At 47.9% G+C, this 27,740-nt stretch overlaps 1 protein-coding gene across 3 annotated transcripts in view; it reads right to left on the bottom strand.

Annotated features, from left to right (window-relative positions):
• The window catches only part of HYCC2 (hyccin PI4KA lipid kinase complex subunit 2), a 566,375-nt gene that overhangs the window by 229,218 nt on the left and 309,417 nt on the right, over window positions 1-27,740 (bottom strand). For all 3 annotated transcript variants that reach the window (XM_085649028.1, XM_085649026.1, XM_085649027.1), the window contains one exon: window positions 11,991-12,092. In XM_085649028.1, the coding sequence (XP_085505154.1) occupies window positions 11,991-12,092 (102 nt within the window). The remainder of the gene's footprint in view (window positions 1-11,990; window positions 12,093-27,740) is intronic.

Below are 27,740 nucleotides of genomic sequence, written 5' to 3'. Positions count from 1 at the left end.
CTCAGTCGGGATTGCCCTCCTCCAGGAGACACACATGTCCTCGACGGAACTGGGCAGGCTTTCTAGGCGCTGGAGGGGACACACGTACGGCACTGTTTATTCGGCGCACGCGCGGGGCACGCTCATCTGGGTGCGAGCAGGAGTTCCTTTCGTCTGCACGGAGGTGGTAGTGGACCGGGAGGGGAGGTACACCTTAGTGCGGGGGAAGTTGAACGGCCAAGAGCTGTTGCTAGGCTCGCTGTATGCGCCCAACGTGGACCAGGCCTCTTTCTTGGCGCGATTAACGCAGCTCCTACACCCTTATGCTGGGCTCCCCTGGCTGCTGGGAGGGGATTTTAACATGGTACTGGACGTCCAGTTGGACCGATCCTTCCCACCCCTCCGCGCCACGGCGGTGGAATCCAATGCCCGGGCGTTGGGGGATTGGCTCACGCACTGGTCGCTGCAGGACCTGTGGCGTACACTTCACCCGACGGACCGGCTATACTCCTACTACTCGGCGGTCCATGATCTCCATGTGCGGCTGGACAGGGTAGTGGAGACCCAATCGTTGCTCCCGCTTATCGAACAGTCGGAATATCTGGGGCGGACACATTCCGACCACAACCCCCTATGGCTCCGGATCTGCTGGGTGGCGGACCGCCCGCCGGTGCCCACCTGGCGACTCCAGCCGAGCGCTCAGTAAGGACCCGGAGTTCCGTTCCTCCCTTGGTACAGCCGTCCTGGCCTACTTTGACGCCAACGAGGGGACGGCGAGCAGTGCCTCGGTGGAGTGGGACGCCCACAAGGTGGCCATCCGGGGGCACTGCCTGGGGGCTCAGTGGAACATACGAAAGGCCCTATCGGACTCCCTGGTGCGCCTCGAAAATGACCTCCTGCAATATGAGAGGGAAGGAGAAGGAGGGGGCAGGCACTCGCGCAGCCTGGAGGATCTCCGCGGGCAACAAGCGGAGCTCCTGGAGCGGCTCCGCTGCCATAATTATGCCGGGCACACCGCCAGAACGCACGCCAGGGCGGATAGGGCGGGCCGCCTGCTGGCCTGGATCATCCGGCAGGAGGATCGCAAGACCCCGATCGGAGCAATCCGTGGGGAGGACGGAGTGTTGGTACACACACAGCGGGCAATACATCGGGCCTTCGTAGGCCACTACAAACTTTTGTACGCGGCTCAGGGGACGGGCCCCCGGCAACTTCGAGGAGTTCCTCGCTTCCATTCACCTGCCCGTGGCTACCAGGGAGCACAACGTGGCACTCAGTGGCCCCCTCTCCCTAGAGGAAATCGGGGAGGCGATCCAATCGTTAGCGACGGGCAAAACTCCGGGACCGGATGGATTGCCCGCGGAGTACTATAAGGCATACCGCGAGACCCTGGTGCCGCTGCTGCGCGAACTTTACAGCAAATCGCTGGAAGAGGGGTCGCTCCCACCCTCCATGCGGGAGGCGTTCCTAGTCTCCCTACCTAAGCCGGACTGCGATCCCACGGCCCTGGGCTCCTACCGCCCTTTGGCGATGCTCAACGTCGACTACAAAATACTGGCGAAGGCCCTAGCGGAGCGGTTAGCGCCGGTGGTCCCGCACCTGGTGCACCCCGACCAGAATGGGTTTGTCCCAGTGAGGTCCACGTCGCTCAATCTCAGGCGATTCTTTAGGGTGGCCGGTGAGGCAGTGCACAGATGGCCCAGAGCGGGGTGCCTCCTCCTTGACTTGGAGAAGGCGTTTGATTGCTTGGAGTGGGGATATCTGTCCACGGTGCTGTTGCAGTACGGACTGGATGGGGACTTCCTCCGGATGGTTGATCTACTTTATAGGAACCCCACGGTCCGTGTTCGATTGGGTCCCCATGTCTCGGAGGCGGTGCCGGTGGGCCGGGGCACCAGACAGGGATGTCCCTTGTCCCCGCTGCTGTTCGCCCTGGCGATGGAGCCCCTGGCGGAGGCTCTGAGGACGACCCTGGGCGATGGTATACCACTGGGAGACGCGGTTCACCAGGTGTCGCTTTACGCGGACGATCTGCTGGTGTACGTTAGAGACGTAGGTAGTATGCCGGAGCGTCTGGGCCCACTGCTGCGGTCATTCGCCACTATTTCGGGGCTTCGCGTAAACGCGGGTAAATCTAGTCTATACGCTTTCAGCGAGGAGACTGCGGACCCGGGTTACAGCCTGAATGGCACGCCGGTGCAGTGGAGGGGCGGTACCTTCCGATACCTGGGGATACACATTTACCGATGCCCAATCGACTTGTTTGATGGCAACTTGGGGAGGGCGGTCACGGCGCTTGGGTCGCAGGTAGCCTTCTGGAATACGCTCCCGCTAACCACCACGGGCAGGGTGGCGCTCGCCAAAATGGTCATGCTCCCCCGTCTATTGTACTACTTTGTCAACCTGCCACTGTACGTCTCGCCCGCCTTCTTTGGCAGGCTCAACCGGATGCTGCGGGATTTTGTCTGGGGCAACGCCAGGCACAGGTTGGCGCTAGCAAAGCTTTTCCTCCCGACGGACAAGGGTGGGCTGGCGGCGCCCTGCTTTGAGCATTACTACCTGGCGGCACAGCTGCAATGGATTGCCCGCTGGTTGGCCGGCAGGGATGACACAGCCACGGAGGCTGCCCCCTACTCGCTAGAGCGTGTGACCGGGCTTTTCCACCCCTTGGCCGCGGTGGCGGGACCGATGCCGCTCCTCCTGGCTGTGGCGCACAGGTGCTTTAAGAGGGCCTTGTACCTCACGCGTGCGGTGGTGCCATACGCGCCGGCGATACCCCTAGAGGGTTCTCCTGGAGGTGGGGGGGTGCTCGCGGCCCCCGTGCTGACGGGCTGGTGGGCGGCGGACGTGCACACGCTGGGGGACTTGTACAGGGATGGTGAGCTGATCCCGTACGAGACCTTGGTGTCGGAGGACGGGCTCCCACCCGGCGGATTCCTCTTGCACCGTTCACTACTGGCGAGCCTGACCGCCAAATGGGGGAGCTTGGCCACAGAACCTGCCTAACATCTGACCATGCAATATCTGCATGTCATGGGACGGGGCGGGCACTTGGTCCGCTGGTTTGCCGCCTCGCTGCGAGAGCACACGGTGGTTGATCTGGGCCCACTCCGCGGCAAGTGGGAGCTGGACCTGGGACGGCCGCTGACGGACAGGGAGTGGGAGAGGGTGCTAAGGAGCCCAGTGCGCATCCCCCGCAATCTGCGGTTTCGCCAAATCCAGCTGTTCATAGTCCACAGGGCCTACCTCACACCTGAGCTGATTAACAGGTACTTTCACCGCGTGGATGCGCTCTGCCCTCGGTGCCGCGAGCTGGGAGCGGGGCTGCTACACATGCTGTGGGGCTGCCCTGAGCTGCACGCTTATTGGAGGGCGGTTAGTGGGCAGCTGCAGGGGAGTGTGGGGCGCAGCGTTCCCTTTGACTGGCCCGAGCACATCTTACACCAATTTACCAGATCGCCCAAAGACAAGGTAGTGTCCAGATTCTTGGACCTGGGGCTCGTGGTGGTGAAGCGCCTCATTACCAGGAGGTGGAAGGCGCCCGGCCCGCCGCACGCGAGGGCCTGGAGTTCATCGTTTCAGGCATGGGCCAGGGCGGAGGGGACGGCCATCCGCAGGGAGGACACACTGGGGCTGCGGAGGGAGCCCATGGCGGACCGCTGGGAACAGTTGCTTGCTGAGTTCCGGCGCTCGGTGGGTGAGGGTGCCACAGGCGACAGAGGTGAGGCCAGGCAAGATGGCAATGGCGCAAGCGGCGGCGCAGTGTAGGCAGCCTCGCTGGCGAAACAGTATAGCCCCCATTGTCAGAGGTCCACTGGTGCGGCGGTCGGGAACACTTGGGGATATCTGCGTCCATTAGGGCTTGGAGGGGTGCCCCTGGGGTTGGAGGGGGGGGGGGGGGGGTCGGGGACGGGCTGGGGGTGGGAGCGCACCATACACGTCAATGTACACGCTGCCTTTGTTATGGGTTCTTTCCTTTGTATTACATGTAACCTTTTTGATTATACCGACGCCTCAGTTGCATAGGCGAGTTTAGTTCTCCTGCACGGCTCCATGGCTGGTGGGTGGTGGGGTTGGCCCCTACCTACGCGATGGCATCTGAACTCCTATGGGTGAAGGGACTGGATCTCAAGAGGGCGGTGGCGGGCGCGCTAGCAGACACCAGGCTGCCCGCCCCCCCCCTCGGCAGTTGACATGCTCTACCAGCCTGTATAAGTTTCTGACCCGATGTATGTGAAATGTGATGCCGTACGATATGCTCATGTATTATGATCTTAAAACTTAATAAAATAGATTTGCAAAAAAAAAAAAAGACCATCTTAAAACATACATAGTGTAAACTAAACTCTCTAAGGTTGGAGAAAGGGTTGTGCTGGACCCTCAACTACCCAACCCCAAGTTCAGTAGAACTTACTTATTTTAAACTATATTATATGTGCCTAATGTTATTGATAGTTTTTCAATTAATCCACACCAAGATTAGCTGGTAAAACAATGCAGGCTTGAATCCCACCCGCTGCACACCAATGTACGTGGCTGGCTTAGTATATGGTGCACACTTAGATAAGTGGGCACCCTGCACTATTCCAGACAACCCTTATGGTGATTTTAGTGGTTTTAGACAATGTTAGAAAGTGGTAGCTGTGGAGAACAGCCTTCAAGCTTAGTCCAGAAGGAGTGTAAAGCAGCTTGTTTTACCATAACATAATCTTATTGGTATAGATTAAGTGAAAAAGAACCACACAGTATATTTATGAAAATATGTATTTATTCTAAGACACTCACTAACACATACAAATATCTCCTACCCGGAGATATACACAGTGCACACAATACTTTGAAATAAAAACAGGCACGTAGCACAAACCATATACTAAAATAGTGGTATGCGAACCACGACTCAAGGCAAGACTACACTCAGAAGACTTAGAAGTGCTGGGGACCCAAGGAACTACCTGAGGTAAGTACCCAGGAAACCCACGGAGGCCGTGTGCAGAGTGGGAACACGACAGCACACTCATTCAAGTCAATAGGATAGTCACAGTTGCAATTTTAAAGAAGGACCCTTACCATTGGACCCTGAAGAAACCCTGTGGAAGACAGAAGGTTGGAGAGCCACCCCACCCGTGGATACCCTAGGAACCAGGATCCCTACACCAGGGAAGCCGGGTGTATAGGTGTGAAGTTGCGTCGGAAACCGGCGTTGAATTCAATGGAGAACTTTAGGAAGATGCCGCTGCTGGAGAAGGTGAAAGTGTCTGGTGGAACCCAAAGGTGGATTCAAGTTGAGAAGTACCTGCAAGCAGAGCAGACAGAGTCTATGCCACTCAGGAGTGACCAGGAGACATGGAAGACGAATGCCCAGTGATATCGAGTGTTTTAGTTGAGTTGACAGTGGCCTTGGAGCTGCAGATGTGTAGACCAGGAGCCGTTCACGAGCTGTCCCACGTCGGGAGTTGAGGGGTTGGTGTCCGTCGGAAGTACCAACAACCTTTGGCAACTGCAACAATGTGGAAAGCGAGAAAAGGTGCAATATCAGGATCAGCAAGGTCCAAGTGATTCACCAGAAGCATGGCAGTCAGGGCAGGCCCCGAGCAATTAGGAGAGCCCGCTGGAATCAGGAATGACCCTCAAGAGGACCCACAGGCTGGAGGCACTGGAGTCCCAAGAGGACCTCATGTTGCTCATCAAAGATGCAGGCCCACGGTGTAAGCGATGCGGTGAGGACGAAGATCTTGGTCACAGGAGATGGTTGGGGTTACTTGGAGCCCGAAAATTTTGGAGGAAGGGAGCCAACAAGCCTTTGCAACGACAAGTCTACGCGGTGACAGGAGTTTGGGTCCTGCGGTTCCGACAAGGGATACTGGCCTCAAACTTGGTATGAAGACGGTGCATGCCTCAAGGGAGTTGTAGAACTACCACCTGTGGTGCTGATCCTTCAGGAATCCATAGGAGCCAAGTAGCAGCAGACCGGATGGCTTGGTTGTGCTGCCTGCAGATGCAGGGAAGTAACTCATTCACTTCAAGGGAGATTCCTTCAGGTGTCTTGGATGTCCACAGGCCTTGGAAGGTTCCTGTATGGACCACAGGTGAGGACGTTGCAGCAGACGAGCAGGGCGACGAGACCAGGAGCAGCAGGAATCTTCCCAGTTGCAGCCTTGGTGGCCAGAGCCAAGTCCAGCAAAGTCCAAAGTGCACAGTCGGTTGAAGATGAAGTGGTATCTTGATCTGAAACTTGTCCCACGACGAATCTAGGGACCCACCCTTAAGTACCATAAGGAAAGGGTTGGGACGATTCAGGGTTCCCTCCCAGAGGAGGGGCTGGACAGTGGGGAGGATACTCTCATGTACTTTGTCCAGTTTCGCGCCAGAGCAGGAGTCAACAGCTCCCTGAACTGAAAGATTATCCGGACAGTGGTATTATGTTTAGGTGTATGGGCGCCACGTGGAATCTTCACACAAAATATTATGATGTGAGCAATTATTTAACGGTGCTAAAAGGAGGGGAGAACCACCTAACTCCCCAGGACAACCCTACGTTTTTTTTTTTTTTTAAGAACAGAGAGCATTCCTTAGCACACGTCTTAACAGTTAGGGAAGCGTACTCTGCATCCGGACCGAATGGTGGCGTCGGAGAAGCATACATTTTATCAAACGACGAGATCTGAGAGGATTTTAACAGGAAGACAATTATATCCATTTAACAGTGACGCCACCCCCCCTGAAACCCTCTGTGGGTTGGAATTATCACCACACTAATAAATATATTCTTCGCATTAACTAGCCTTGAAAAAGTCGCGGGACGACCTCCCAATAGCGACGAAACACGTGTTGGCTGTAGAGGACTACTCTTGAAGACTTGCATTTATTAAACCAAACATGATAGAAGAGAGAAGAATTATTTCTTGTCTATAATTTATGTTTGTACTCACATATCACACTATGTACTAAAGTCACTTCAATAACTGTTAAGACGTGTGCTAAGGAATGCTCTCAGCTCCCTGAACTGGTTTGAACTGGACTATGCAAGGAGGGCACCAAATGTGCCGTGCAAGCAGTCTCAGTGGTGCTGGCAAAAACCCCCACCCTGCCCTAATACACCAAACCCTGTCTGGGAGGTTCTCACACCTCCCTGTGACAGGGTATCTTTTGTTCTGCCTTCCCCTGCTCGAGCTTTGCTCAGCAGCAGGAGGGCAGAAACATGTCTCTGTGCGGTAGCAGCCCTAGCTTGCTGTCCGGTTCTGGAAGACTGGTGCCGGGAGCACCGAGGATCTCCTAGAGGAGCTGTACAGTGCATGGAATCATACCCCCCACACGTTTTACGGTGTGGGGGTATAATTTCAACATGTTTGATACCAAACATGACAGGGTTCGTCACAGTCAGTTTAGAGATAGTCATCGCGTAATGACGCATGGCCCCTCTATATGTTCTATGGCTGACTCACTTATAACCCAGGAGAATGGACTCCGTAGGTTATAGGGGTGCCCCGCTCATGCAGGGGCATCCTCACACTTAGAACCGAGCACCCTGCCTTCAGAATTGAAAGGACTGCCTTAGGGGTGACTTATAGGTTTTAAGTGTAGTGACCCCAGATATAGGAAACCTATATCTGTCGTAAGTGGTGCTAGCGCCAGCTTACAAAGGCTGCAATGGCAAGAATGCAGTTACAGTTTGAGTGGTGTCCCATGGGTGGCATAATGCATGCTTCAGCCCAGTATCCAATCTGGGATGTACCCAAGAACTTACCATAACCAAATTAGGGGAGACAGCACAGAGACTGGGGTCCTTTCAAACCCCCTCCTAATTCTGATTCGGAATGAAAAAGCCTTCTACAATTCAGAAAACCTTTTTAGAATTGCAAAAGTTGTTTAGTACATTTAAAAACATTATTTTGCATTTGCAAACACTGATTTTGTGAACTGCATATAATGTGACCACAAAAGAGTTAGATACGTCAGGCCATTCTTATCTTGGTGGATCAAGTCTAGAGTTGAGCTAATGTTGCAGACTAAGGATGTGTATTTGAACCAACCTCACCGAGTTCCTATAGCCTTAAGTAAAGAGTAGACTGAGAAGTGTGCATGTGTGTATGTAAAGTACTTACTGTTACTTACCACTGGTTGGTTCCCACGTTGTTCTCATTTCCTTGCTTCTCATTGGTCAGGGCCTCCTGTAGCTTCTACTTACTCTTCTGTTGTCCCGTCACCTATGGAGCTTGGTGAAAGTGCAGTTTCCGATCTCTGCCGCCAGTATCCTTCCACTGGCCACCTATGTAAATGTACTTTTATGTTTTTTAATCAGGCACTCATTAAGAGTGCATGTTTTTGGAGGACCTATCTACCCCTCTCCGTCCCTTCCACCCCCTCTCCCATCCTTGTTTTCCCTGTCCCTCCGACCCCTCCTCCTGCTTGGTTGTGGTCATCCCTCCCACGCCACCTCGCATTATTTTTTCATTTCCTTGCCTTACAAAAAAAAGTGCTTAGACGGCAAGCGCGGACTGCACCATAGCACTTTGTTTTATTTATTTTAAACCATCTTTAAAAACATTTATATAAACGAATAGCTTATGTAGAGCTACATGGCTTTGTTAATGTTTTTTTAAAGATGTTGCACCGCAGCACAGGTTTAACGTAAAGAAAACCAAAGCACTATGGCGCAGTCAATGTTGCCCAGGTCTTAGCGCTTTGTTTAATTTACTTTGAGCCATGTTGCAGAGCAGCCCGCGCTGCTGTGCAACAGCTTTAAACAAGCATTGGCATAGCCAATAGGTCTCGCCTTTGGCACCTTATAAGTGTTTAGCCATGCAACAGTTGATGTTGTTGTACCAAGGATATTGTGCTGGATAACTAAACACTTATAAGGTCCCAAAGGCGAGACCTATTAGCTATGCCAATGCTTTTTTTTGTTCTTTCAATGTGTGGGTTTCTATAGCGTGTACCAGGCTTCATGGGCGTTGGAGCACAACACGGGAAATTGGCAATTACGTACTGAGATACTGGCAGCAGACAGATAAGTTGCTTCCCTGGGGCAGAGCACCCAGTATTCATTATATATGGCCAGGGCTGCTTGGTATGTCTAGATACACAGGCACGTGCACAGGCAGGAAATCCATAACCCCTAAAAAGGAGCCTGTCTCATGTAGTTGAGCACTGGAAGAACGGATCTGAGCATAACATGGACTGTATTGTTGTCAAACCATCTGTGCATCAGGTTTGGCTTTCATATGAAACAACAGGACCCCTTAAAAATCACAGGCAGGTGTTTGCGCAGTTCGTTCATTATAAGTGCACATGCCTGCTGTGGGCCAGTTTTACATCTGTCCTTGAACCTCGGCATAGTGAAGGGCAATTGCAAACAGCTGGACAATGTGCATTAGAGAATATTAAAAATGCATTGCTCGGGGCCTGGAGCAAGCACTTGCCCCTTACTTGAAAGTGCCTCTCTTTCTGGAATGTTCCAAAGATGACTTCAGTATAGGGAGAGTAACCAATGCAGAATCGTCATACATGCTGTCCAGAAAAATTAAAGCAAGATTCCCAGCAGACCTATGTGCCATGCATATATATAGTATAGTGAGGTATGTATAGCTCTCGAGTACTAGGAGAATGAACCTGTTTAATGAGATTCTTGCCAAGTGTGAAATACATTTGACAGGCGGCTATGGCCACAGCTGGCCTCTTTCACATTACACAAGCACTTTTGGGCTCAAATAGTCTTGTATTTTAAAATGGAGTGTGGTTCTTCTTTCTGGTGAAGGGTGTTGCTTTGTATCCTTTGGATTTCGGGGGTACCTTATGCTGCACTGGTATGGGTGGGCTTAAAGAAATGATTGTGTAATTAACTAGGCCCCAGATCCAGTGCCTCACTATGGCTCTGATTCGTGTGCACCCGTTTCTGCTAGTCAAAGTCTGCTTACGGTGCAGATCAAGCGGTGCAAAATGATGATGGCAAAACCCCCAGAAAAGAAAGAAAATATGCAGGATGCACAAGCCAACACACAATGAAACCGCCTGCATCATCCGAGCAGAGCAGTCACCATCCTTTCCGGCTCTCTCCGTGAAAACTCTCCAGGAATTCATAGAAAGGGGAATTCAGACAGATGGTTAGAGACGGGAGAGCACTTACCAAACCGCAGAGTATTTCAGTGAGGCACGGAATGTGCACATTAGTGCCGCGGTGTGGGGGTTTATAGAGCTACAGAAGCTGTGATTCCTGCTCGTCCCTCTTACCTGCTGAGAACCAGACCTGGTGCTTACCTAGGAGTGGTTTCTGCCGGATACGGAGGGATCAAGAGCGCGAGACTGCTATTAACAACCTCATCTCCCAATGTCTTCCAGTGGTACATCCTTTTCCGCATGCGCAAAGTCACCGGCCTTTGCCTCAATGGAACAACTCCCCTGAGACTCTCCCTCCTTAGCGCCCGCAGCTCGGCAGCAGGGCAAGAGGTCGCCACAGGAAGTGGGGTCCAGGCTTGCCCCCACGCTGTTCTTACTAGACATATCCCATGGGCGGGCAGTATGTTTCAGTACACTATCGGATTTATCATAGCTGTGGAGACTCCATAGTTAGCTGGGACTGTGCATGTGGTATTACACTGCCTGCTACTGCAACCACAATGACCCGAAACCTTCTGATGGGTGTGTTTCACACACATTGAAATGAATTCCCATAGGATCGCCATGTTTGGGTATTAGGTATTCATGGTGGACGCGTGATGCGTGCAATGTGAGGTCTGTTTGCCCTGGGCAGGGTTGTAATCAAATGCCATGCTTTTCTGACTGTGCATGTATGTCGAAGGCGTCACAAAATTAGAGGAATTGGACATGGAGGGGGAGAGAGATGCAGAAAATACACACGGATGAAAGAGAGCGAAGGGGGAGAATGAAAGAGAGATGCATAGAAAAGAGAACGAAAACCATTGCATTGATCAGTGAGAATGCAAACATTGACTCAGGGCGAGGGCACGATCAGCACATACTTTCGTGAAACACCTGCACGTGCAGAAATGAGTGCACCACGTCACACTGCTAACAAGCATGGTCCGCTTTCACTTTCGTCCGTCGTGAAAGCTTTCTTGTCTTTATGGGGTCATGTGTTTTGAAACACATGGCCCCATAAAGATAAGAAAGCTTTCACGGCAGAAGGAAGGCAGACGAGCCCGTCCAAATGGGACGGCTTAGAAAGCCGAACTAAAACGTCACCAACACCGCATAAACGGTGACGCCGGCCAATGGAAAAGAGGGGCGGGGCTTAATGCCCTTTACAGAAAATCATTAAATCTCGCCAGCGAGACTGCGCATGTGCGCAGCCCACACCAGGCGAGACCTAAAAAAACATTGCCAATAGCTGTGCCCCGCCCCCCAGTTACGAGCACCACTGTGCACACATGACTAACCACTGGGAACCTGCAGCTTGGAAAAGAGCAGCCCTATGAGGAAGCACAGCACCTTGTGTGGGTGAGGGCCCGGTTTCCTGACGAGGTACTCTCACTAGATGTCTAAAATACATTCTTACTGGCTACTAATGCACCAGATCAGTTTTTTCTTTTTCTAGCCACATGGTATCGGCCAGATGGAAAGAGGTTGTGTGGCCTCTCACTCTGGCATACTAGAAGACGAAGACTGAGTAAGGACCTATCCATGCCCATTTCTACCAGCAAGCTTACACTAGCAGTCAACCATTTGAAAACACTCCCAATATTAGCAGAAAACAGCTGAGGTCAAAGGTGGTGAGAGACTGGATTGGACTCAGAAAATGTGACGTAGCAGGGGATGTGGAACTAGACGCCGGTTTCTTTGGTTACAGAGCCATACGACAGTGCTGCCACTTGATCACACCTCCACACCCTAAAGATGTGTACAACCCCAAACTGAAATTACCGAGTATTCACTTTCGAATTCATGATACTGTAAGCACAGTTAGTGCAGAGTGCAAAGTTCAACGTATGCCACACTTTTAATGATTAACAGCGGAGAATAAAGTAAGGTTGACAGAATAAAAAAGCTCCTACCTCGTTATTTGGGTCCTGGATAACCTTGTAGAGGGCTGATACCAGTGTATTTTTCCGGTGCAGGGTTGCTGAATAACCAGACACCTGAGTTTCAGGTAATACCTACGAAGAAATACAGGGACCAGTTTACTTCGCTGATAAATACTTCACTGGCAGGATTTTCGAGTGACAACATGGAAGGCACTTCCACAGACAAAGCTGTATCATATATACCAACATGCAGCGCGTCTTAAATCTTATTGCTTGTAACATTTTCCTGGAATGGTATTTGTAGGATTTAAGAAATGTTGTAGGGCAACACATGCGAAAGTTGGTTTCATGTCCAGATGTTCTTGCGAGGTGATGGGGAGGGGGGGGAAGGTGGTGGTCAACTAAACTCCAGCATGCACTGCAATTCACTTAAATTATACAGGGAAATTCATTATCACCACTTAAATCACTGTCGACCACCATTTAGCAATCACTAACTTTTTAATTCTTGGCACTTATACAAGAGGGCTCACCGAACACCATATTGCTTCTGCGTTATAAGCCCTAATACTTCAAGACAAAAAAAGTTACTAAACAAATATCTAAAATAATTTAAAAAAATACAACAACGGGCCCCAGCAGCAATAGGTCATCTTTTCTTGCATGCATAACGAAGTGAAGCGACCTTTACTACTGCCTCAGTCCAAAAAGCTTGTCCTTCAGGAGACCGAAAACCTTGCGGCCGGGCCAGCAGAGATGCACGCCAAGCACTGACTAGTTCAATTTACTTCTAATAGCCCGAGTTCCTCTCCCCAGACACTCGGGAACAAATCAATGTGTCGGTCAAGTTCCAAGAAAATGAGCCAAAATTGACACAAAAACTAAAATCCCTCACAGGAGACCTGCAGCCGGGGGAAAAACATAACACAAACACTGCCGGCTATCGAAAGGTCCCAATATTTCAGCACGTGGTTTGTCATTGTAAGGACTCACCAGGAAATCACATTGTAAACGTTCGCCGAAAAATACGTCTTTATAGTGGACCAGTCCATAGCTGAGATTCAAACAAGAGCAGTATCGTTGAGAATTACTACAAGCAATAATCATTTGATTTCAAATTGAAAAAATAATAATTTGGGGGATTAATTCCATAGAAGCCTGTGTTCTTGCAACAGACTAGGAATTAATATTCAGGACTGTTAATGTCTTTTGAAATGCCTGTCCACATTTAGCAGGCAAATTTACTTTGTTATTCAAGCCTAAGAAATAATTTATGCAGAAAGCCTGTACATTATGCTTAGTAATACCCGATAAAACAGCAAGGATGGGCTCTGCTCCAAGAAGCAGAGTGCTCTGCTGGCATCTTAGGTGTGCAGGATCATATCTGCATCGTTGCTGCAGAGCAAGAAAATTAAAATCATTGCACAAGTAAGGCAATGGAGTTTAGGAAAAACTCTGGGAACTGCCTTAGTTAGAGAGCAAAATGGCATTTGACTTCGGAAAAATTCTGCAAAATCTTAACATCTTTTGTCATATGTATTTGCATAGTGCACAACTCACCCGCGGTATAATGGTGATGAAGGAGGAGCTGCACAGGAAAAGCCTGGGCAGGGGCTAGCTTAAGAGCCAAGCCGTCAGTTTGTTGCTGAATTCAAGAAATGAGGCGGCTTTGATGTGCAGGGGCAGGTTTTTCCAGGCTTTAAGAGCGAGGTGTGAAAAGGACGACTGTTGATTCTGCGTATGCAGGGGGGGTTGGGGGGGGGGGGGTCAGAGTTGTATAAGTTCAGGTAAGCGGAAGTAACTGGTAGGTTTGTGGAAGTTTATGGGGTTGTTGAGATACCGGGGACCAATGTTGCTTATGGTTTTGAATGTGTGCGTGAGGCGTTTGAAGACTGCTCGTTTGTAGGTTGGCAGCCAGTGGAACTCTTTGAGGTGTGGGGTGATGCGAGTGCAGGGTAGGAAGTTGAGGGTGAGCCTGTCCGCTAAGTTTTGTATGGTCTGGAATCTTCTGGTTAGTTGAACATTGAATTCAGCATAGAATATGTTGCTCTAGTCCAGCTTGTTGGTAATGACGGTTTGAGTGATAATCCTGTGCATGTTGGTTGGGAGTCATTTGAATACCTTCTAGAGCATATCAAGTATATGGAAGAAGGAGACAGAGACTGTGGTTCACTTGGACTTTATTGTGAGTTGGTTGCCGATTGCTATTCCAAGATTCTTTGCATGAGTTGCCAGGATGGGTGTGGGTAAGACTTCGACAGATCATCAGGTAGAGTTCCAGAGTGAGGTGCTTTTGCCGAAGATAACTACTTCTGTCTTGTCAGTGTTGAGCTTGAGGCTGTTGGTTTTCATCCATCTGGTGACTTCGGTCATGCAGGCAAGAAATGTGTGTGGGTCTTTGGAGTCTTGTCAGTGAGTGAGAGTATGAGCTGAGTGTTGTCAGCATAGAATACTATGTTGATTCAGTAAGCATGGATGATGGTAACAAGTGGGGTCGTGCAGGTGTTAAACAGGGTGGGTCTGAGGAAGGATTCCTGAGGAACTTCACAGATTAGGTCCAAGGTGAAGGGACTCAGGGCTGACCAACAGAGTAGCGGTGATGAAGGAGCAAATCCACCGAAGGGCAGGTCCCTTGCTGTTCGTTTTGTGCAGTTCTTACATAACAATAGTGTGGAAGACAGTGTCAAAGGCTGCGGAAAGGTGCAGTAAGATGAGGACTGCAGTGTCACCTCCGTCCATGATCACCCGGATGTAATATGCGGCGGCGATGCGGACGTTCTCTTTACTGTGGTTGGACCTGAATCAGGTTTGAGTGGTGTCGAACAGATGGAGGACACTAAAAAGGGTGTCTAGGTGTTCAGCATCTTTTCCATGACTCTTGCCACGTACAGTAGCAGGGAGATAAGCTAGGGGTTCGCTAGCATCTTTGTGTCTACTTAGGGTTTCTTGAAGAGGGCAGTTTATAAGCTGTGTTGATGGAGACGTTCAGGATCGTAATGAGGGCTGTGTTGATAGAGTCTAGTACTTTGATGAAGATGTGGAGAGGGCAGAGGTCAGAAGTTGCTCTGCAGTGTATGTACTGCATGGTCGTTGCGGTTTCTTGAGTTGTCATGGTGGGCCTGGTAGTAAGGGTCGTCCTTTAGGTGTTGATTGAGATGGGCAGGAGAACTACAAGGGTGAAAGTGTCCAGTTTGGGCAGGAAGTTGTCATAGATAAGGGTGATCTTGTTGCTGAAGAATAGGGATAGCTAGGTGTAAAAGTCCTGATGGGGTTACGCTACAGAAGCTTGTTGCAGGAAAGATGAAGTCTTTCCCTATGGCAAAGGTTTCCCTGGCACTGTTGGTGGTGCTGCCAATGCAGTTGGTTAGCGCAGAGTGTTTTGTGACACTGATTTTTTGATGGTAGTGTATGAGGGCGGGTTTGTAGGTGCTCATGCAGATGTCGTCCTGACTTTGTTTCCATCTACATTTGACTTCCTTGCAGGTGGTGAGCCTGAGCACTTCCATGTACCAGCTTGCGTGCAGTCTGGTTCTCGTGAGGATCTAGGGCAGGAGGCGACCTAAGCATTGAAGTTTGAGATCAATTTGGAAAGGTTGTTGTTGTGTTGAAGCTGGTAGTGTAGAAATTCAGAAGACTTTGATGTTTCTGAGATCTTGTTCTAGTCCCTTCATGAAAATTTGGTGAGGGTATTTTTGTAGTGGTGTGGGATGGGTGTAGGCTGAAGATCATGAGTGTTTGATCGAACTAGGCGATTGGCGTGGGCTTGCTTACTCTGAGATTGCTGAAGATGGGGATCAAATAGGAGTCCGGCAGAGTGTGTAGGGCCAAAGTTGTACTGATCCTCAAGGTTATTCATGTTGCCATCAGTGAGATCCTCCAGGTGGAAGTTGAAGTCGCAGGGGAGGATTAGGATGCTGGACTATAAAGGATCAGGGTGGCAAAGTCTGCTATAGTGCTGCCGAAGATGCCCCATGGTCGGAGGGGACAAAGGTGCCACTCAAGGTGTAGTTGGGGTGATGAGGAGTTTCAAGATCAAGTGTTCCAAATTGCTGGTGGTGGTGCTATCTGAGGTGGTAATACATTGGATGAATTATTTGAAGAGGAGAGTGATTCTGCAACTGTGCCTATTTATCCTATCCTCCTATCCTGTCTTGCAATCCTGTATGTGGGGGAGGGGGAATGGGTTCGATTGCCGAGGCAATGACAGGGGCCAACGAGGGAGTCAGCCAGATGTTGGTCAAGAAGAGTTGGTCTGGTGAGCAGTCATGTAGCAGATCCCAAATTTCAGTGGCATGTTTAGCCAGGAAGCGAGTGCTGATTACTATGTAGGATAGGGAAAGGTATGGTGTAATGGGGGACACCTACTGTGCATATGGATGATGGGAAATCCAGTGAAGTCACTTCCTGTGCAGATGGAAGCTGGGCAATGAGTCCTCTTGTCTGACTTTTTCTTTTAAAGGCAGTTTTGGCAGACAACCAGTGATGTCACTTCCTGTGCATATGGATTATAGTAAAGCCAGTGATGCCACCTCCTGTGCAGATGGATCATGAGAAATCCAGTGATGCCATTTCCTGTGCAGATGATGGGAAATCTTTGTACTTGATGGGGGTATGTTGCTATGAAATATGATAGCACACAATAGCAGCATTTAAAGTTGAAGGGGTTGAATTTACAAAGTAAAAAAACAATCAAGAATAATAGACACCAACCTAGCTAGCTTCAGATGGTGACCATTTTCACTGAGGACAATCCGAAGCTGAATGTCTGTCTTTGAAAGATTCCAATTTATTTCTCTACTACGGGATGGTTCTACTTTCAGTTAATTTGTCACAAATCACAATAAAAAAGCATAGCAAGTAAGAAACACACTTTAAGACATGGATCTGGGTGGTTGTCGCAGTTTTTGAATGACACTAAAGTCTTTCAATATTGTGTTGCAGAGGTTTTCATTAAGAAAACGTATGAGAGAATATCCAGCATGGAGATGTTTTACTACTGAATATTTGGATGTCCAATCTTCTTGCTTCAAAGCAGAGATAAGTGTGGTTAAAATATAACATTTTAAGTCCATTGATAATGTAAGTGATAAGAACCAATCTTAATTGGGTCCCACAACTCCCTTTTAGAAAGTGGGTGCAGTAATTAGAGCAGTTTCTTCTCAGCCTCAGAGATACTGTACTGCATGCACAATAATAATCAGTTAACAATATTTACTTCCACGGAGGGGCTTTCTTTTCATGATCTCAACTATGGCACTTTTGATTTTCAAGGGTGCCAAACAGGCATATATATTTGGTAGCGTATACCCATGTTCAAATATCGTTGTTCAACACACGTCTGGCATGATGAAGGCCAAAGGGCATGGCTGATTGCCTTTCTACATGAACTTTCCATAGTCATTTTCCTTCTTCACACAGAGCACTTCTATGATCTTGCCATTTATTAGTTCCTCACTCCCTACTTGACAGGTGTATATTCTGAAAGCAATACATCTAGGTGTGGCACATGAACTCTTTATGTGGGCTTTTAGAAAACAAAGTAAGCCATGTGAGCTACTTGCAGGTAAGAAGCTTCGCTTGCAGGTAAGGAGATTTTGCACTTACATAAAGAGCTCAGGCAGACAACGCACAACCTTGACAGCGATACTCAAGAGGAGAAGGAAAATCAGGACTGTGTAATCCTACAAAAAAACAATGAAAGGATGCAAGTATCTGGGATATCCAGTATTTGGCTATATGACTAGACTCGCTCTGAATACACTTACCCCTCCCAAATGTCTGCCTGAAGGCACTCTAACTTCATGGAGTGTTGGCCGGAATTCAAGGAGTACCTCTCCTGGTTCAATAAGAACTTCATTTAGCTTTTTTTTTTTACAGGCTTTAGTACAGGTCTGTCAACGTTAGCTCACAAGGGAAAGAAGCTAGATATTAAAAGTGCCATCCAGTGTTGGAGGAAAAAGATTTCTCTTAACCCAGTACTGTGCCTATAACACCACCAACAATGGGTGTTGTAGAATTAATCTGTGTTTGGAGTTTGCTTGGGTTGTGAGACCTATTGTGGCAGTATTCACCAGATGGAACACTTAAGGATTTCCACAGGAGATGAATTACCATGCAAATCTAAGTGAAAATAATGTCCATAGAAAGCATGATACTGAAATTCTCGCATTACTCCATTCATTAAAGTCCAACATAGATACCCCCGGAACAGTGGTGTAGGAAGGTGGATATCTGACTATGGTTACCCCCAACTTTTTGCCTAGTGTCTAGCTGGTTTTTCGACTTAGTTGGCCTGAGATCCTGCCATTCAGGGTCTCAGGCTGTCTGCTCTCTCCTTAAAATGGACTCCATGTACCCTAGGTACATACACAATTGGTAAGGATCACCTTATTGGACCCTGTACAGTGTGCCCTAGGTACCCAGGGCATAGGTGCACCCTAGGCCTCCCAGGGGCTGCAGCATGTATTATGCCACCCCTGGTCTGGCCTTCCAATCAGACACAACCGGCTGATCACTCAGCTGGGGCAAGGTCGTGTAATCGCCCCTTGCTTAGATATAGTATATCTATATCTACCTTATATATAGACACATGTGTACCTATCAGCCACTCCTATGGCAGGCCTTAACAATCCTGGAGGCAGAGTGCTTTGTAACATGTGAGATGGTGCTCTAGCATGAGCTGAGCCTGTCTGCAGCTTTCGGAACCATGTCCTTATAGCTGTTCTATGATATAGCCTACCATATACTCTTAAAGTGCCTTATAATCTTAAACGGTTATGGTAACTATGGTTTGGCTTTATCAAAACATGTCGTGTAAGGTGTCTAACACTTTGGAATAATACCCCCATACCATTTCTGGTGATGAGGATATTATTCCTCCCTTCTAGAGGGAGAGACATGTTAAAATCCTACTTTGCTGTTTAACTCTAACCAAAGCCTCAGCATCACAAAATGGATGCTGCTGCCACAGACACGAGTCTGACCTCCTGCTGCTGGGAGTGATCCCGGCAAGGGAGGCTTGGACAATAGGTTTCCTGCTTGGGGAGGTGCTAGCACCTCCCCAGACAGACTTTAGTGTATTGGGACAGGGAGGGCTGAAAGGAATGAGACATGCCTGGGGCACACAAGGTGTCCCATGCATAGTCCAGTTCAAACCGGTGCTGGGGCACTCCAGCCCCAGTCCTGGCGCGAAACTGGACAAAGAGAAGGGGGTGTAACCACCCCCCTCCCAGGTCCCACCCATAAGGCGTGACCTAGCAGGTAACCCAGCCCCCCAGATTAGTATAAGAGTGGTAGCTGGGCCCCAGGAGATTAGATTATCCTGAACCTGCAACTTGAACAGAAACTCTGGACCTTCGACATTCGACGAAAGAAGAAGACTGAAGAATCTCCCTTGTGGCCAAGGAGTGGCTACCCTGTGCAAACAGGCACCATCAAGAGACTACCCTTTGCTTTGCTGAAGTTCTACGAGGGACCGACTGCAGAGCCCGACCAGAGCCTTGACTTCCAGACTTCTCCGACCCTGATCCACATCCACAGCCGAGCTGAGATCCGTGGAGGCGACGAGAGACGTGGGACCGGCTACCTGGGAAAAGTGGCGAGTATCTTCCAGCGCAGCTTCTGAGGTACCCTTGAAGTTGTGCACCGGGGATTGAGAAGCCCCAACCCCAAGCACCATCTGCACCGAAGATCAGCCCCCCAGATTCCACGAGTCCTGCGTGGGGCCCTTCTGCATTTTCCTGCTTGCCGCGTCTGTCCGGTTGCTTGCCCGTTGGCTAGTGGCCTTTGTGACGACGCACCCTGAAATCTTCACCGCTGGTTTGGCTCCTCCAGACTGGCTCCCGCTTCCTTGCAAAAAAGAAGCACCCCAGACCTTCCTGGTCTGCACCAGAAGCAAGTCCTCCGTTCTTCGTGGGTTCCGCTTGCCAAGGCTTGGTGAGTCTTAGTCCAACTTCGACGCCGCCGACAGCAAGAGCCTTCGTGGGACAGCTCGCCTCCTGGTCCTGGTCGTCCTCGACGTTCCCTGGTCCTCGTGGCTGCAGAGACAAGCTTCACCTTCACCTGCAATCTTCACGACATCGCCTGAACCTTCCTGGTTCCACGTGGTCACTGGCTAGTGACCTTGACTCTGTCCCTTCTGCTTGCAGGTCTCCTCTCTTCTTGATCCCAGCCTTGGGATCCACCGGACACTCTTCACTGACTGCCTGTCAGCAACTTTCCTTCAGGCATCCATAGAAGTCTACGACGAAACCCGACGCAAGTTCACAACTATGCACCCCAGTCCGTGGGCTAGGTAACTTGGGTACTTCGGTGCTCACCAGGGTAGTGACTATCCTAGGGTCTAGTTTCCGAGTCTCGACTCTCTAGCTGCTTCAGAAGTGTCCTTAAACTGATAATTGCTAACAACTACTATTTCTATCGACTTTTACGCATTACGCGTGAGTGTTTCCACTCTGCACCTGAATCCCGTGGGCCTCCCACTTCCTACCTATTGCTAGTACAGTGTAGCCCCAGCGATTCCCTAGGCCTATCCTATTTCCGTGACAGTGGTCCTTATACCACTTACTTAGTATATGGTTTGCGTGGCCCCTAGTGCCTAACTGTATTACTTACCTGTGTGACTTAATGTATGCATAAATAAGACTGTGTTGTACTTACCTCTAATCTCATAAAGAGTGCGGAGGGTTTGGCTAGAATAAATACACTTTATTTTATATATATATCTGTTGTGGTGTCCTTTCATTTGGTATTCAAGGGATTATATATGGTATCACAGCTGGCTTCACATGCCATTCAGAGTTTAGCCTAAGACTGCTCTTGTCCATGCTACCACTAGGATAGCTGGTCTATAAGGTTGACTTTACAACCAATCACCATAAGGGTTGTTTGGACTGATATAAGGTGTACACTAGAACTAGTGACATCATACATCAGGCCAACTTCTCACAAGTGGTACTGAGCGGAAATGAAACACAAGACATTTTTAAAACATTTAGGCAGTTAGGAAAGACCGGGTTGCCCAATGAGTGAATATACACTCTCAGACAGGGCAGGTGGCTATCAATGTTTGTTTTATAGTCTGTGCGGAAACAGTGACACATTTGGTGTGAAATGGGTTACAATCAACTGAAAGGGAGGCAACTATCTCTGTACATTACATGATTTGAACTATGACTGTCTATATATTTATTTACACATTACAAGACTTAAAGTAAATAAGTGCTTTCCAACACAACAGTTACTACTGCATACAAGTAGCTTACAAAATAACTTTTGCATGTGTTATGCTACATAACATTTGAAACAGTTACATGAGTTTAAGACCACAATAACCCACATGAGCAAATTCCAGCAGACAGTTAAACGTTATTAATAAGGCAACATGGTGATTGACAACCAAGCACTGACTAAAAGGAAAACAAGTGGATGTTTCAAGTCAACATGGCTGCCATGATTAGACCCAGATGGAGAGGAAAAGAAAGAAGACTGTGAAAGTACAGCTAATGTCAGACAGAGCAAGCCACGTCATGATAGCTTCAAAGAAATAAGGGCCATCTCGGACCCAAACCTTCATCACAGAAGAGGATTGGGGGACAGTACTAAAGTAGTTGGTCCACCCGCTGCAGTGTCTAAGACAGAATAGACTGGCCATGATAACCTTCCACATACATACATCCTGGCACTGAAGCAGAGTCTCCAGCTCCCACAGCTGCGAGCCAGCGACAGCTCTCATCACCACCACAGCGTCAGCCTCTTAGCTGGGGCCTAACCGAGCCATCTCTTAACCTCTGCTTCCTGTTCCACTCTCTCTCTGACCCACAAAAAATTGAGGACATGCCTTCCCAGTCCGACCATTAAAGGGGCACATCAGGAGATGTGCAGGTTGCATTCCACACCAGACAGATAAGGGCCCAACTGTACTACATCAAAAGTCTCCAGACAAGCTGTGAAGTTGGCTGCGCCTTATCCTGAGCAAAACTTAGGCAGCTGACTTGGGCATGGAGCAGGCAGCAGGATTCTTCTGACAAGGTGCATTCTTATCGGAATTGAAAATCATGTCTCAAGAAAATAGAAAGCAAAAAAGTTTGGACTGAAAGGTTTTAACCACTATTTGTGGCATGCTTCATCATCGGCCAGTCCGTCCCACCATTTTAAGATCAAACCAACATTATAGTCTCAACCTTGTTGGGAGGTCAGAATAAGTATTTTTTATGGTCAAATTCAGGTCCAGGTTCTTACATAAAACAACATTTGTGCAAACCTAGGTTTTGACTTTATGTTAGGGTACAGATTCTTATATAAAACAACCTTTGTGTAAACCCAGGCTTTCCCTTTATTTTAGGGTACACAAGGCTGGATTAAAAACACAGGAGGATGTTAACGTAAATCTATGCCTCGTACATCCTCTCTACTTCTCCTTTGCCAACATGTTTCTGCCTCAGTAAGATCTCTCATGGGAGAGTCTAGGGCCTTCGTTTGGCCAGTGAAAGGTACCCCTACTATTGTGTTCTTCAGTTACTAATTCATACATAAATGTATGAATAATCCTTACCTGCCCATCCAACTGTAATTCACTTGTAAACAAGTTTTCAATTATAAATCATCAATAATTAACCTATTCGTCAAGAGTTTCTGGTAACTTCATTAGCTTCTCTTGTCTTTCATAAGTAAAATTATCGACTATCATAGTCAGTGGTACACTTGTGACAACACTGCTTACTGAGCACAAGTGAACTGCAAACTCGTGAGTATGCACTGCTAGTGCATTTACTTACCCTAATACTATTGGGTTCAAACCTAGTAGTCACACCGGGCAATGAGCCCTCCTGTAGTCACACACTTGTGTAGGAGATACATAAATAAATGTAAGTGGTACTAATAGGCCAAATCATTAATTAAAAGTCACTGTGTCCAAAGCAATTAACTACAAAATACCTAGGAGGGACCTACTCTTAACTGAAAGACGCCACACCATTTATTTAACGTCTCCGGGTGAATAAGCTACAGCGTGGGCAAAGTGGAAAAAGCATTTAGACACTATCCACATGTTTGTGGGATTTAATCAACGCTGAAAGAAAAATGACAATTCACTACTTGGGCCACGAAGCTCAAGAGGCTTATAATCATCTCCCTGGGCTGATGAAGAAAGTAGTCACATGCCTGAATAAATTATGAGATATGTTTGAAAAAATTATATTTGTCATATTTTCTTATGATAAGTACCAAACTCAAAAGGTATCACTTTGGAAAGAGGGTACAAAAGAAAGAAAAAAGGTGCAATGTTATGTTATCCAGTTACATAGACTGGCAGCAATATGCCCTCCACGGGGCCTCCCTGAGGACAATGACTGCAAACATATGAAATGATCATGTCAGAGACATTATTCTAAAAACGATCAAGAACAAAGGAAACCCCTATATGAGGCGAGCACCATATGTGTTCTCACTGCCTACGTGCAGAAAGTGCAGTAGCTCGGGAAATCTTTTCAGTAGGTCAAACGTAAGCTGCAGATCATAAATCTGAAATATACGAGGCTGTTCCCTGCAAAAACGCGGGTGAACCCGAATGAAATGTATCAATTCTTGATGAGCCCAGGCGAGGTCTGGGAGCGCCTCAATATGGGAAACCGGACAGGGATGAAGAAGCAGGGCACAGGCAGATCGGGAGGTCCTCTTAAATACCAGTGGCATGAGAAGGAACCCTCCACAGGACAGACGAAAACAAATACCCCACTCAGAAGTGCAGAACAGGTGACAGTATGCCACAATGAAACATTAGGGGTTGAGAACTTGATAGAAGATGTCACATGCAATACTAGCCCGGAAGCAAGCCATCTGCTGGACAGGACAGACCAAATGGATACTCACAGACTGAGGGTGAGGGTTCAGACTGCCTTATGGGCAATAGGCCTGTAGACAGACTTTCGAAGAGCCAAGGGACAGACTTTTGTACACACAATACATGAAGAATTAGTATGTTTAATTAGAACTGATACTGGAGGGTGGAGTGGGGTGATGGGCAGACACTGCTTTTTAATTTTGCTGTAAGTAAAAGGAGAGGTGCACATTAAAATGGAGGGGAAATATGTTTCGAGGCATAACCATATCCAAATGCTGGGACACATGCCCCGCTTAGAGAGTGGGGAAGATTGCACCCCCACCAGGTGGACTTCTGATTACATAGAGGAAGGATTTAGCATAAGGTTGTTGGGGGATCAACATCCCCGCAATTAGAAGGTCGGGCCTGGTGGGACAACAGTGGGATGCCTGGAACCCTCCACACATTAACCGTTGTAGATTAGGTTAAGTGGAATGCCATAAAGAGTTACATATCATTCAGTGGGGTTACAATTTAGCACCCTGCGATTACGCGATAACATGGGGAGACGTTAGTTCGTAGGTTTTTTATGTGATGGACTAATATACATGACAGAGAAAAGGTACAGAAGACAGGATTCTGGAAGAAACACTGGACGAGCGGTCCCGTGTGGTTCCCAAGTGGCCAACCACATACCATAAATCAAACTACCAATGGTGAATGACAACAAACTCACTGAAAATAGTCAGCTGAAACCAAGGTTTGGGAACATAAAAAGACTGAATATTCAGAAGCCTACTTAGAGGTTATAAAAAAGGGTAATTGCCTAGATGGTGTACAAAAATAGAATGTTATTACTTAAAGGACAATGTCAAGCATGAGTCAAAGGACTCTGGTAGGTGTGGGAACCAGGACCATCTTGCCAACAATATTATTGTCCTTCATAGAAAGTAGAGTGTGAAGTATGTGGCAAAAAGTGAAAATGTACTAACAAAATGCAGAACTAACAGAAAAAACAAATTGGGAGAGGCGAAAGTGAACCAACAAATTATTGTAAAAATGTAGACTGTGGTGAAATTGTGCCACAAGTCAATGGTAGTAACAAGGTCAATTCTAAAGTTGAAGTGAAGATAAAAGGTAAGAGTTGCGTATGATGTTTGACTCCAGGGTGGAAATAGTTTTGGTTGCAAGTGAATTTTATCTATACAAAATTGGATAAAAGCTTGCAGTGATGAAACCATCAAGGGTTTGTGATATATCACAGCGGAATAGGAATATAAAGGCAGGTATGTGCCAGGGAAAATATATGTTTCGACTAAAAGCAACAGAATTATAAATTTGGTTTCCCCAACAAAATCTTGGATATCCTTGACCCCAACATAAATCCACTCATAATGTTTAGAGAGTGTTAAAAAAGATTGTGTGATAGACATATGTGAGACTGATGTTCCAGAAAGGATAATGACCGAATACCCAGAAATGTTTTCTGAAAAACAAGGGTTTTAAGAGGTCATGTTCATAAAATCGTAGCAAAAGCAGGCACTGTACCAAAGTTTGAGAAGTTATGTACATGGTAAGACAAGTACTGCTCAAACAAAGCAACAAAAAAGTAAAAAAAATGGATGGCATCATAGAAGTCAAAATCACTGAGTGTTTCACACTCGTGGTAGTTGCCCACAAAGCCAGAGGCATAGTAAGGCTTTGCAATGAACTAAGGGAACTCAGCAAGTTAGCACTGCAGATATTTGCTTTGAAATATTTCTGAATTCCTGTGCTCACTTAATTGCGTTAGAATCTTAACTATAGATGGAAGCTCAGCGTATCATCAGATTAAGCTGCATGATTACTCTAAAAATCTAACTGTCTTCAGAACACCCTTTGGTGTAAATAGAAATCTATGACTGCATTTTGGTCTTACATCAGCAGCATCCGTTTTTCAGAGGAGGCTAAAACTTACTTTGCTAATGTAAGGATGTACCAAGATGACATTCTGATATTTGGGCTGATAACGAGGAGCATGAGGTCTGTCTCAGGCAGGTTTTCGGTTGTTTGAGAGACTATGGCATGATGTTAATATAAACTTATGAACAGAGTGATCACATATTTAGGCCTTACGATATCAGGGAAAGCAACAAGGCCTAAAAATAAGTCGATTAAAACAAATTATATGTCTGTTACCACCAAGGAAGAATTCATGACTTTTTTTGGGATGGCAGAATATCACAACAAATTTGTCTCAACTTTGCACATTGATCCAGGGAGGACCTGGCTTGGCAGTTCGGGCTGGACTGTTCCCATGAGGCACAGGGTCAAGACTGATTTGCATATGGCTGGGTCTAAACTGGGGTGGCATGGTGAGCAAAAGAATGATGGATTTCAGATCTATTGACTGGGGGTGAATGTTTGATTTGCTCTGCATTCCGTCCATCATCTTTGTGTCTTTTGTAACTGATTCAAGAGCGTTTTTAAGTGGTCAGTTTTCAAGTTTGCTTTTTTTTTATATATGTACTACAATTACTTAATTTTCTAAACAACTGAAGACCACTGAGCAGGTGTCTCGGTCCACTGACCACAGCTTCGGATTCAATGCACTAGAGCCTCAATGTTGTCTCTTATAGATTGCAATATTTGGTTTGTGGGTGACTCAATAATAGAAACTGCAGAAACACCAAAGACTCTGAAGCAAAACTGAGCCTAAAGCTAATAAACTCAAATCACATTAGTTCGAGCGGTCGGTGATAACATTGGCTGCTAATGGAGCAGAATATCACCCTCTGCAATATTTTCAAAGTGTACATACAGTTAACCTGCCCCAGAAATTCTGTTGACGTTTCCCCTCTCATTAAATGTCAGCCAATAATCCGAAATCCTTTACCATAAAGCCCACCCATAACCCTACATGCAAGAAAAACAGAGGCATTCAGGATTGCGATCCACATGGACACGTATGGCGGCAAGGCTTGACATGCATGTCCATTCAGCCTGGCTACCTGGACCGTAGAAGACTATGGAGGACCTATATCTAGTGTAAATAAGAACCAGTCTCTTCACCAAGGCGCGCATTGCTAAGAGCCACCAACAATCGTAATTCCGGGATGCTCCTTGAATGATATCGGTTTGGATTTGAGGCCTAGTGTTAAATCATCCACTGAATGACACCTTCACCCGAGTTGTGCAATGTCTTTACGGCCTGTGCTCGCGCACGAGTGTGACATGCAAACATATGTGGCCTCGGTAACACAGAGTCTGTACTTTTCACTCTCTGTTCTCCTTCTCTTCCAATTGACGTTTTCTGAACAAAGTGCTGGAGGGATGGAAGTAAATAGTTAAAATGGGAATGCTGCGGCGAGGGGGGTCAGGCCTGCTGCAGTCTCTCTGGGCTGAGACACCAAAGCTGGAGGGGTGGACAGGTAACAGACGAAAAGCAGACTCGATGTCTGCCTTGTCCATGAGTGCCCCCCGCCCTGCCTTCACCATGTCAATTGCGTCGTCCACTGATGCATAGCTCACAGAGCAAGCCTCCGCGCTTAACCCGTCGTTCACTGACGACCCCTCGGGGAAAGAGAGATGGTGTATGAGCCTGAATTGCCCCTTCTTGGGAACGACCCCCAGTGGGGAAATTACCAGGCCTCTTTGCAGGTGCGGTGGTAGGGGTCCTCTATCCTGCCTAAGGACTTCTCCTTCTCCAGTTTCGTGGTTACCACCCCCGGGTGCTGCCTTGTGGATTTCAAGTTCTCTGCCCTTCCCAGGGGCAGTGGGCCAGTAAATGGTATCACAAAACCTTCCTCAAAACCTTTTAGCTGTGTAACTGCGTCTGCTCTGTTGGGGTATCTGTTCGCTAACCTGCGCAGCTGATGTACGTTAATTGGGGATCTGGCTAGCTGGCAATCGCCCAAACCCCGCACTGCCACCTTAGTGCTTCCTTTTCTTGTCCTTTTTGTCCCTCTTCTGCTCTTGCTTGC

Source organism: Triturus cristatus, chromosome 3_2 (assembly GCF_964204655.1).
Source record: "Triturus cristatus chromosome 3_2, aTriCri1.1, whole genome shotgun sequence".
In the NCBI taxonomy this organism is placed as follows: domain Eukaryota; kingdom Metazoa; phylum Chordata; class Amphibia; order Caudata; family Salamandridae; genus Triturus; species Triturus cristatus.
The sequence above is the reverse complement of the archived record's forward strand: the minus strand, read 5'-3'. Positions and strand labels throughout refer to the sequence as shown.